General features: G+C 43.8%; 1 protein-coding gene across 4 annotated transcripts in view; it reads left to right on the top strand.

Moving 5' to 3' along the window:
• Positions 1 to 12,501, top strand: part of GALNT10 (polypeptide N-acetylgalactosaminyltransferase 10) — a 230,473-nt gene that overhangs the window by 133,967 nt on the left and 84,005 nt on the right. For all 4 annotated transcript variants that reach the window (XM_064366544.1, XM_012455784.2, XM_012456468.2 and 1 more), the window contains exon 4: positions 7,540 to 7,706. In XM_064366544.1, the coding sequence (XP_064222614.1) occupies positions 7,540 to 7,706 (167 nt within the window). The remainder of the gene's footprint in view (positions 1 to 7,539; positions 7,707 to 12,501) is intronic.

Consider the following 12,501-nt stretch of genomic DNA (forward strand, 5'->3'; position numbering starts at 1 on the left):
GACGACCACTCTTGTATTTGTTTTCTATAGCTGCCATAACAAATTACCATGAATCTGGAAGCTTAAACAACACAACACATAATGTATTCTTACCATTTTAAGCAACACAGAGGTATTCTCACAGTTCTGTAGGTCAAAAGTCCAACATGCATGGGTCTCCCCAGGCTAAAATCAAGGTGTCAGTGGCAGGGTCACCTTCCTTTCTGGAGGCTCTAGGGGAACCTTGCTTGTCTGGGTTGAAGACGAGGCTCCTGTTCCCTGACTGTCTATCAGCTGAGGACTCTTCCCAGCTGCTAAGGGCTGCCCACCTTCCTGGCCTCATGACCCCTTTCCTCCATCTTCAGAGCCAGCAATCGTGGGTGGAGCCCCTCTCATAGTTCAAATCTCTGCTTCTTCTGTCTCATCTTTTAATGTAGACAGAAAGGTTCTCTGCTTCTAAAGACCCCTTGTGATTACATTGGACCTACCTGGATAATCCTGGCACCTCAAACCCATCTCCAGGTCCTTAACGTCAATCATGTCTGCAAGGACCCTTTTGCAGTGTAAGGTAAACATGTTCAGAGGGTCGGGAATTAAGGCGTGGCCATCCTTGGGGGCTGCTACTCTGCCTGCCACACCTGGCTTCTGACTGGAGACACAGGTGGGCAATTGTTCTTTCTGAGCCTGCCTGGTCCTCAGGTTCCCTCTTCTGGGCCCTGGGAAAATCCCCTATCCTCCCAAAGGAGCCAATGTCCTCAGCCAGAGCTCACTGTGTTGGTGCAATTCCTGAGACACTCCCTCAAGCCTGGACTCTGGCCTCCCTGCAGCAAGGGCAGGAGCATTTCCTGCAGGAGAATCACACTGCCCTGCAGCTAGAAAGCAAGAGACATGTAGACGAAAGAACTTGGGGTATGGTATAAAAAGACTGAAGGTGAACTCTGGGGTCATTTATTCATTCAGCAAATACTTACTGATCACAGACAGTGTGCCTGGTACTGTGTTAGGCTATGCATAATGGGGTTATTTCCCTCGTCATGGAGCTTACATTCTAGGGAAGAAGACAGAGAGGTAGAGAAGTAAACACCTTCTCTGTGAAATGAAAATATGTGTATATATAAAGTGCAATGAAGAAAAGAATAGGGTGCTAGGAGACAGAATAGGGCTCAGCAGACTTTTTCTGTAAAGGGCCAGGTAGTAAATGTTACGGGCTTTGAGGGCCACATGGGGTCTCTATTGCATAGTTTACTTTGATTTGTATGTTAGCACCCACCTATAGTCCCAGCTACTCAGGAGGCCGAGGTGGGAGGATCACTTGAACCCAGGAGTTTAAAACTGCAGTAAGCTATGATAGCACAACTACACTCCAGCCTGGACAATAGAGCAAGACCCCATCACAAAAAAAAATGTAAAAGTCATTTTAGCTTGAGGGTGACACAAAAACAGGCTGCTGGATTTGGCCTTTGGACCATAGTTTTGGCTAATCTTTGCCATGGAATATCAGGAGGAACCTAGCTACAGCTGGGGAAGCAGGGGCTGAGAAAGACTTCTCTGAGGAGGCAACCTTCAAGCTAGGATGTGGAGGTGTGAGGAGCAGCCAGCCGGGCAGTCAGGTGATGTATTTGAGGGGGCAGGTGTGGACAGAGAAGTCAGGGGAAGCCCTGCTCACATTCAGGGAACCAAGAGGAAGCCCATTTTTGGTGCTTCTCTGCCTCAGCAGGTTCCTTCGCCTCGCTGAGCCTCCTTGTGTCCCTTCCTCCTCACAGGCTTGTTTTGAGCATTACCTGAGATCCTGTCAGTTACTGAAACCAGGTGTGGCAAGCAGAACACTGCTACCACCCCCTCCAATGTTCGGTGCTTCAAGCACCATCACAGAGGCAGAGCTGTGTTACGCTGTGGAGTGCTGCAGCACTGGGAATTCCACCTTCCCCTGGGGGGCCGTCTCCTCGGCCTTGAGCCTCAGCGCCTTCTGTGAAATGGGAATGGAAGCCCTACTTTACCTGCTCCCTGGGGCTCTTGTGAAAATTTGGATGCGAAAGCGGCCAGTGGCTGTTAGCCTCATGGTTGAGAAGGCAGGTTCTGGGGCGAATACCAGGTTCAGAGCCTACTGTTACTAGTTGTATGACTGCCTACATTTCTACACCGTCTCTGTGCTTCAGGCTCATTGTGTGTAACATGGGGAAGATAATAATGCCTTCCATTTGGGGTTCTGTCAGTGTTGGAGTGAGAAGGCAGCACTCTGCACAGATGCAGTGTCCCCAGATGCTGGCAGGTGGGGCAGTGGGCACCTTACAGCTGTGGTTCCCACTGGGAATTGCCCTAGACGGCCTTGCTCAAGGTTATCGCCCCTCCTAATGATTAATTCAGGCTTGGATATAAAGGCCAGGCACCTTGTCTCACTCTCACTCTAGGACCACTTAGAAAGGCCTTCTCAGCTATAGAGTTCCTGGTAAAATGGGCAGGGGGGGCTCAAATGCAGCCACATGGGAGCAGCTTCATCCTCACTTCTCTGCCTGTCTCACCTCCTTACAGGTGAATCTCCCAGAGTGCTCCCCAAGAAGCCATCAAAATACAATTTTTCACCTCAAGATCTGTTCCCAGTCTCTACCAGTTATGAATGTGAATATTTTGGGGTAATGATTCTCAAATTTGAGTGGGCGTCAAAGTCACCCCGGGAACTTGATAAAAGAAAAATTGCTGGACCCCACCCTGAAAATTTCTGATTCAAGTGGTCTGGGGTGACCAGAGAATCTGCATTTCTAACAAGCTCCCGGGTGATGCTACCACTTTCAGAATCACTGTTTTAGAACTCAGTAAGTTGCTGCCCTCCTCTTATTCCTTTTCCCACCTAAGGCTAAATCTTAGAGCTTATTTAAAGCAAATTGATAAACTTTATTTCTGTAAAATGGTCTTGGTGTGACCAAATAGACTTGCTTAGAAAGAAAGAATGCAAGAATCAACCATAAAATAAAACTCAGTCCTAGAAGGAAGGAAAAAACAGATGGAGGGTGTAGAGATAAAAGCCAGAAATCTTTGAATTACCTGATTTTTAGATTTGACTTGGGAACCATGTAAATATTTAATAAAATTATAAAAACAAGATTAAGTCAAAATTAAATGCAGAAAGCAATCCCTAAAAATAAAGAGCTAAACGAAATAAATGAGCCCAATGTGTATGAGTTAGTGGCTTAACTATACAGAGAGGAATTATTTCAAGTGGCTTAAAAACATAAAAATTTGACTGTAGATTCCTAGTTCCATATATGCTAGAGACAAATAGCTTAACTTTTCTGTAATCATATTGTTAGCCATAATATTAGTATTGTTCTCTGAAACCATTATATATTGTAGAAAAAAGCAAATAAGTAGCTATATTAATGTTAAGAATTTATATTTTTAATGAAAGAGATACAATAAAATCAGACAAAGGCATAATAAGAAAACTATAGACCCTTAGGAGTATTGATGCAAAAATTCTCAACAAAATACTAGCAAACCAAATTCAGCAATATGTAAGAAAGATTATACACCATGACCAAGTAGGATATTGCAGGAATGCAAGACTGGTTTAGCATATGAAAATCAGTGGAACTACATCATATTAATAAAATAAGGACAGAACTTACATAATCATCTCAGTAGATGCAAAAAAAAAAAAATTTTGACAAAATCCAACACTTCTTTTTTCAGGATTAAAACACTCAGCAAATCAGGAATAGAAGGGAACTGCCTCAAGCTGATAAAGTGCATCTGTGAAAAGCCCACACTAACATCTTACCTACTGAGAGAGACTGAAAGCTTTTCCTCCCAAGATCAGGAAGAAGATAAGGATGACTGCTCTTGCCTTCTGTTTAACATTGTACTGGAGTCACTAGTCAAGACAATAAGACAAGAAAAAGAAATAAAAAGGCATCTATATTGGAAAGGAACAAGTAAAATTTTCTTTATTTGTAGATGATATTATCTTGTACATAGGAAATTCTAAGGAATACATACAAAATTATTAGAGCTAACAAATGTGCTCAGCAAGATTGCAGGATACAAAAATCAATTGTATTTCTGTACATTGACTACCAAAAAAAAATCTGAAAATAAAATATACATTTACTAGCCATTTTTCCAGAGAAGATGTATAAATGGCCAATAGGCATATGAAAAGATACTCAACATCATTAGTCATTAGGGAAATAGAAATCAAACCATAAGGAGATACCACTTCACACTCACTAGGATGGCTGTGATCAAAAAGATGGACAATAGCAAGCATTGGTAAGGCTGTGTAGAAATTGGAAATCTCATTTCATATTGCTGGTGAGAATGTGAAATGATGCTATCACTTTGGAAAACCATTTGACAGGTCCTTACAAAGTTAAAAATGAAATTACTTTGACCCAGCAGTTCCACTGTTTGCTATGTACCCATAGAATTGAAAACATATCTACGTAAAAACTTACACATGAATGTTCATTGCAGTATTATTTATAATAGCCAAAAGGGGGAAATAGCCCAAATATCCATTAATTGATGAATGGATAAATAAAATGTGGTGAATTCATACAATGGGCTATTTTTCAGCTATGAAAAAGAAATGAAGCACTGATGCATGCTAAAACATGGATGAACTTTGAAAACATTACACTAAGTGTAGCCAGACACAAAAAGCCTCAAATATAATCCATTCATATAAAATGTCCAGGATAGGAAAATCCGTGAACACAGAAAGCAGATTAGAGATTGCTAGCAGCTAGCTGGCAGGAGGGGAAGATGAGGAATGATCACTGGTACACACAGGGTTTCTTTGGGAGTGATGAAAATGTTATGGAATTAGACAGTAGTTATAGTTGCACAACTCTGTGAATATATTAAGAACTACTAAATTATAAAAGAGTAACTTTTATAGTATGTGAATGATATCTCAATACAAAGGAGATACAATATAAAATTCAAGTTCAGTAGAACTCAGTAATTCTAGATGTTAAATATAAAATTTCTGCTTAAACTCATAATGTATTGTTTAAAATATCTTTGTACCAGCCTGGGCAACTTGGCGAAACCTCATCTCTACAAAAAATACAAAAATTAACCAGGCGTGGTGGTGTACAACTGTAGTCTTAGCTACTCAGGAGGCTTAGGTGGGATGGCGTGAGCCTGGGAAGTGGAGGTTGCAGTGAGCCAAGATCATGCCACTGCACTCTAGCCTGGGTGACAGAGTGAGACCCTGTCTCAAAAAATAAAAAATAAAATATATTTGTAGTCTGACCACTGGAAAGGCATAGAAACTGTAACCAAGCTAGTAGTAAGGAACACCCTTAGTGCTTATTGCAATATCACCATTGCAGCATCTGCATGGTGATATTGATGATATTAAGGATTAAAGTTTCCTTGGCAGAATGGCTTATTCCAGGTTAGGGCAGGAAATATGCGAGTTAAGTCTGGGGAATCTTGTCATATCTTTTATCAGAAAACAAGGAAGCTATCAGTACTCTGATCATGTCCAAAGGACTTAGGAGCCAACCTGAGAAGACTCCTTTTGGCTAAAGATGGGTTTTTTGGGAACCAGTAAGAGTAGTAACTGCATTGGATTGAAACACCTTAATTATGTTTCCATTTATAAGTTAACATAATTGACCATCTTTGAAGGATGCCAGGAAAGAATTGAGAACTTACCCTGCCTTTCCTCTACTTTGGGGTGAACAAACAGTTGATGTGGTAAAGTTTTCTCTAGAGAAGAAGTTCAGCTAGTAAATGGAGACAGAGTAATAGGATTAGAATGTGATCATTTTTCAAACTCCTGATGAAATAAAATATTTGGGCCTCGATTATCACAAAAGGAAACACAACTGGACACAATGTGTCTCCTAAGGGATCCCTGCACCAGCACCTATGAAGAGGCTGTCAGAATAGCTCATTGAATTAGGTCAAGCTTATAGATCTAACTACCAGTTAACAAGAACTAAAGGAGAACAGAGGAACGATTTAAAGGATACCACAGAGATGCAAGCAGCAAAATGCAGACCATAGGAACTCCTATAGGATAAATGGCCCAGTTTCTTCAACAAACAAATTGAAGGGGAAAAAAAAAAGGAGGGCAACTTATGTATAAAAGAGACTTAGGAGACCCATGAGCTGTATGCAGTATGTGGACCTTGTTTTGATCCTGTTTTAAACAAACCAACTATAAAAAGACGTAAGATCAGGGAAATTTGAATGCCAACTAGATATTTGATGGTATTAAGGAAGAATGTTAATTCTTCTGGGTGTTATAATGGTATGAAAGACAAACAAGGGGTAGGGCCTTGCATCCCTAAGCTTACCATGGGGCTGGTGGAGACCAGAGCCCAGGGAGGGAAAGAGGGGGCGCTGAGCCGTTGAAGCTCAGTTTACTCTTCCAAACTCATGGATAAATCGTTTCTCCTCCATTGGAGAGGAGGGTATAATAGGAAAAAACAAACTCACTGTTTTTCCTCTCTACTCACACATGCAAACACAGAACACTTCTGTGACCAAATGTGTGGGGCAGGGAGCAGGAGCTCCCCCAACAAGCAATTCTCCAACACCAGCTGGGTGTCCTGTGATTCAATTCAATTCTGACACTATCTACCTGGAGTTAGAGTCAGATCCCACAGGTAAAGGCCTTTGTCTCACAAGATCATCCCTCACCCCCCAACTTCAGATGCCATTTGCAAATCCAGACCTCAGATAAGTCTGACCGGCTGGCTTTTTGGTTCCAATAACACCCTCCTCGGATTTGACTGTCTTCCTGAGTGGCTCACAGAACTCAGTGGAACACGTTTACCAGTTTATTACGAAGGATATTAGAAAGGATACAAATGAACAGCCAGATGAAGAGTTGCATAGGGCAGGATCTGTGGGAAGGACCTCCCACATTCTTATGGACGCCTCATCACATAGGCATGATAGATTATCATCACAATCCCCAGCTCCTGTCCCCTTCCTGGAGGATGGTAGGGTGGGGCTGAAAGTTCTGAGCTTCTAATCATGGCATGTTCTTTCTGGTGACCAACCCGCCTCCTGAAACCCTCAAGAGTCACCTCATGAGAATAAAAGATGCCTCTATCACCCAGAAAATGCCAAGAGGCTTAGGAGCTCTGTGTCAGGAACTGGGGTCAAAGACAAAATATTAGAACATAAGATTTTCCTAGCACCCCTATTGCTTAGGAAATGACACGTTTTAGAAGCTCTGTGCCAGGAACCAGGGACAAAGACCAAAGTCTTTAGTTCTTATTATAAATCACAATATCACAGCTGGACAGAGAGGCCACAGTGTTACTGAAGGGCTGTCCTCCACATGAAATCACGACTATTCAAAGTCAGGGAGGTATTTTATACATATCCCTGGGTGCTGTATATGCAGAGATTGGAGATAGGACTTTGGGACATCATGTAGAAGTTTCTGTGTTACCAAGGTCTCCCTGGATTTAACTCATTCCCTAAAGTCTGGAGAGGACGTGGGATTTGTAGTTAGCCAAACCCTGTGCCTGAGTTCTCTTGGCAGGATGAGAGCTGACCCTGCCCTCTGCCTCCCTTTGTATTTCCCTCTAGCTGCAACAGCAAGCGCTACCTGGAGACACTTCCCAACACAAGCATCATCATCCCTTTCCACAATGAGGGCTGGTCCTCCCTCCTCCGCACCGTCCACAGTGTGCTCAATCGCTCGCCCCCAGAGCTGGTCGCTGAGATTGTGCTGGTCGACGACTTCAGTGATCGAGGTAGGATCTGACCCACCCAGCCTCCCACCCACTGCACTTCATCTGGCGACTAACCAAAGGGATGGCAGGTTTTCCCTTCTTTAGCACGTCAACATATAGGCCATCATTGGCTGAATGCTTGGACCTTGCAGTGTGCACACATTCTCTCATTTAATCCTCACAACTCATGAAGTGGCTGCTATTTTTATCCCCTGTGTATCCGTTTAGAAATGCATTAACTGGAAAAAAAAACTTGACAAACATAGCTCAAAGAAGTGTAAGGATTCATTCACTTATCTGTCTCTATCTATCTATTTGTTAAATATTGCATAACAGGAGATCCAGGACTGGTACAACTGGCTACTCAGGGCTGTCATCCAAGAACCAGGCTGTTTCTTTCTTTCTGCTTCATCATCCTCATGGTCACAAAATGGTACCTCTGGCAAGTCTCCCTTTCAGGCAGGAAGAAGGATGGAGAGCAAAGGGCACAAAGCCTTTGCCTTCTAATTCTGGAAAGTGTCCCTTAGACTCTCAGTCAGATCTCTGACGTCTGGGCACCACTCTCTGCAAGGGAGGCAGGGAATGTGAGTGTTCTTGTTTGTGGCCTCTTTGGTGAGTTAGGAATGGGAGAAATGGATTGGAGATGTCAAGTAAGCCCACCTGGGATTGCAGTTTCTGCCACACCATTTTACAGATGAGAAAACTGAGATTCAGAGAAGTTAAGTGACTTACCTTTGGTCACATAGTTCTCAGATGGTAATGTGGTGACCTGTCTGTCTGGCCCCAAGCATGTGATCTTAGCTACATACAGAGCCTCTTAGCTGTGAGTCTCACTCTGTGGAACCTGCATCTGTCTTGGGATGCAGAGATAGGGCTAAAACTCTGCATCTGTCTTGGGATGCAGAGATAGGGCTAAAAGTGAAATCCAAGAAGAAATTGCCCTTCATCCATTGGCCTCCTTCTTTGCATTAAAGCTTTCATCAATTGCAGCAAAATCAAGAGAAACCATTTCCTCTTCTCACCTTCCTGCAGAGGCACTAACAAGCAGTGAAGAGAGGGAGTATGCATGCACTCCAGAATAATTGCAGCTGACAGTTTCAGGAGTGGCTCACCTGCCCATCGCCCCATTTTAATACCACACTCGTATTTACATGCCTTTAGTACAGAGGCCTCAGAGAGAGGTAGAGAGAGAGAAAGAGAGAGAGAGAGAGTGTAGACATTTAACTCAGTTCTTACCTTATCTCTAAAGTCTTCCCTAACTCTTGACATATACTCATTCTCATGCCACCCTTTACATTTTCTTCCTTTCTCTTATCACTTATCACAGGTGGAATTAAAATACGTATTTGTGTGAACACTTGTGTGTTGTGTGTCTCCCCTACTAGACTGTCTATTCTGATTGCAGGGACCACCATATTAGTCTTGCTCACCACTGATCCCCAGCTCCTTAGGCATATAGTAGGTGCTTAATACATGTTTGATGAATGAGCAGAGCTCAGTTCTTCAGTTTTCTTAATACTTCCACCCTGGAAGTACTGACGGTAAGCCTCGAGCACACTCTAGATTTATCGATATCCGCAGAGTGAGGACTGTGAGCCCGCTGACGGTGGGAGTGTGCCTTCCTCGTCCAACTGTTGGGCAGAGAGCCTGGCAATGGCTGTCTCTGATCCTGGCCCTGCCACATACTGTCTCTGTGACCTTGACCCAGTCACTTCACCTCTCTGAGCTTTAGTTCCTTCATCTATAAAATGGGATCACAATAGTACCTATGACCTCTTAGGTGGCTGTGACCATCAAATGAGTTAATAGAGGTCTATCAAGTGCTTAGGACAGTACCTGGCACAGAGTGAACATTAAAAATAGACATCTGAGCTTGGTATCTTTTCTGTTGTGGACATTACTTATGATTGGTATGCAGGAAGGGGAGTCAGGGATGAGTGTACAGAGGAGCATGCACAGGACGGATGTGTGGGTGTAGGTACATCTTTCCTTTCTATAGGGAAGAAGATTTTTGCAAACTGTAAAACACTGAGCAAATGGTCTCTGGTCTCATCCTCAGCCTAAATTATCTTCTTGTCCCTTCACCCCTCTCTTAATAATAGCAACCCCCATTTTGGGGAGAACCTCAATATTCTAGGCCCATGTATTCTCTCATTTATTCTTGACAGCAGACTCTGAGGGAAGTCTTGGGGTCCCTTGTCTCAGATGAGGAGCCCAGGCTAAGTAATTTGCCCAAAATCACAGGCCATGGAGCGGCACCCCTAGGCCTATGGACTCAGCACCCAGGCCCTGGCTCCACTACTGCCTCTTGCTCCCTCTCTTCTGCTTTCCCTTTCCCCGTCTCCTCTCCCAACCTCGTCTTTCTCCCAGCATGGGCTGCCACCCACAGGCCAAGGGCTCAAAGCTGAGCAGTAGAAAAGGAAAAAAATGAGCAAATTGCTCAAGTGATTAATTGATTTTCTGCAGCATAAACAGCCTCCGCCACCTGGGGACAAACACCTGGCCTTCCCTCAAGAACAGGCTGCCTGCTCTGAGCAGGCTCCTTGTTGCACTCTTTCTCAGGGCCACAGCAGTGACAGTGAGGGCTGCACTTAGTCTCTCACTCCCTGCAAAGACCCAGCCACAGCAGGGCTCTCTGTCCTGGAGCACAGCACACACCATGCTGTGTCCTGCCTCAGGATCCTGTGCTCTTCCTTTGCTTGAACACCCTCTTCCCAGCTCTTCCAACAGCTGGCCGCCCTCATCCCATCGTCATTTAGGCCCCACCACTACCATTATTCACCATGCTGCATGCACAGTTACATGGCTATTTTTTGAGCTGTTTATTCATTGACAGTCTTCCCCCACTAGACCACTTGTGGTCTAGAAGGTGGTAATTAATAAATATTTGTGAATGAGTGAATAGACGTATGAGGAGGAAGGGAGGAAATGTATGGCAGCTACCCACACATACAGAAAACCATCACCAGCAGCAGGGCCATCTTCCGCCGGTGAGACAGATGTGGCTGTGGAAGACACTGCAGTTTCTGCAGGGACTGATGCTGGCCCACGTCTGTGTTTTCAGGCTCAGGTCCCTGTAACCTGTTTTTCTGAAGTATCAGCTGCCCTGGGGTTGGGCTTGCAACACTCAGCAGGATCCACCTCTGGGCATCACAGGGTGTCCATCCTCCAGAGATGGAATAAACCAGACATCAGCCAGATTCAAAACAAGCATCTCTCCTTGTTCAGTTAGAAAAGAATTTCAAGATCATCTAGGTCAGTGACTTTGTGCCTGCTCCTCAAAGCAGCAGAGGCCTCAGAGAGGTCTCAGGAAATGCTACGAGAGTATGGAGAACCTCATAGGCACAAGTGGGGTTCAGGTACCTCTCCTGGCATGGTCTGTATTTACTTTCTGAAAAAGTGTTTACTAGGGGGAGTTCCACTGCTAAAAAAAATATGTGAAAACCACTCTAACACAGCCTGCTCATTTTACAGATGGGAAGCCCAAGGCCTGGAGCAGTAGGCAGATGTAACCAGGAGCACACAACTAGCTGATTGCAGAAGAGGGACAAGACCCCATATCTGGGTCGCAGTGCAGCCTTGTGCCTCCTCACCTCGGCTGGTTAAGTGACACATCTGCAGAAATGCATTATTCCTTTCTATTTTCAAGGGCACTTCTTAATAAATTACTTTCCCATTGTATTAAAGTGCATACTTTTTGCTAAAGAATTCATCATCAGACATGTTAGTCCTAACCTATAATGGTTTGCACCTCTAAATATCCCAGTTTCCTTAGTGTTGTACCCAGTGGTAAAGACAACAGAATAACCCCTCTCCCCCACAAAAAGTGTAACAATCTTGACAAAGAAAAGATATGACCAATTCATAAGAAGGTCATTCTTTAAGTGCATCTGTTTCTCCAGAAAGCAAAAATATTAATCCAATGTAGTGCCATTCCCAAATCCTAAAAAGATAGAGAAGAAAAATAATACTGTCCCATTTCACAGATGAGAATGAAAACCGAGACCCCCGATCACTGCCCCTTTTTCTCAACCAATCAAGCACCCAGCCTAGAGGAGAACTCCCACCTCACGCCCCTCAGTCTTGCACCTCGGCTGTCATGTTTTGCAACTGCTTTTTTCAGAAAAGTAATCATTCTTGTTTCAGGAAGAAATTCTCAAGGCGGCTTTGTAGGAAAACTTTCTCAGCAGTGATTGTTTTAAAAATGAGATTTGGGAGAAACAATTTCAGAATTATGGAGAGGGCCTGTCTGAAGTATGGCAAATATGGACCATCCTACAAGACAGATTTCTCTGGGCTACATTAGCAGAGGCTGTTCTCAGAGCTGAAATTCATAGATGCTAACTACAAGCTAGATTGGTACTGCCCAGCAGAAGGCATTTTCCTCTGAAATGAATCTCCTCCAGGATCCTCAGGGCAACTAATTGTAATTCAGCTAAGGGTCGAGACCTCGGGTAGGAGACAAAATTGGAGCAAATGAATTCTCGAAATAAGATCCAGAGCTTTGTGCAGACAGCATCAGGGACTAGAGTGGAAGCAGACACTGACACCAGAATAATCCTGGCCCTGCTTACAAATAGAACACTACAGTTTGCCAGGGGTGTCCAAAAGCTCTTCAAATGTATGGGCTTTGCTCGAGGATTAGGAGGACATTGAGGTATTTTTGCACATATGGAAGGGAAAGATGTGGGTATAGGCTGGCAGACCTGTCCCTGGGTTGTACTGTCTGGGTGGCATGTTTTTATTAGGAAAAACAAGAGAGGTCTTGTTCATTTGTTTGTTTTTATTTCCTGTTCTCCTTAGCCTTTCCACTTTC

This window comes from Aotus nancymaae, unplaced genomic scaffold (assembly GCF_030222135.1).
Source record: "Aotus nancymaae isolate 86718 unplaced genomic scaffold, 86718_ANA_hifiasm-v0.15.2.pri h1tg000064l_1, whole genome shotgun sequence".
Classification (NCBI taxonomy): Eukaryota; Metazoa; Chordata; class Mammalia; order Primates; family Aotidae; genus Aotus; species Aotus nancymaae.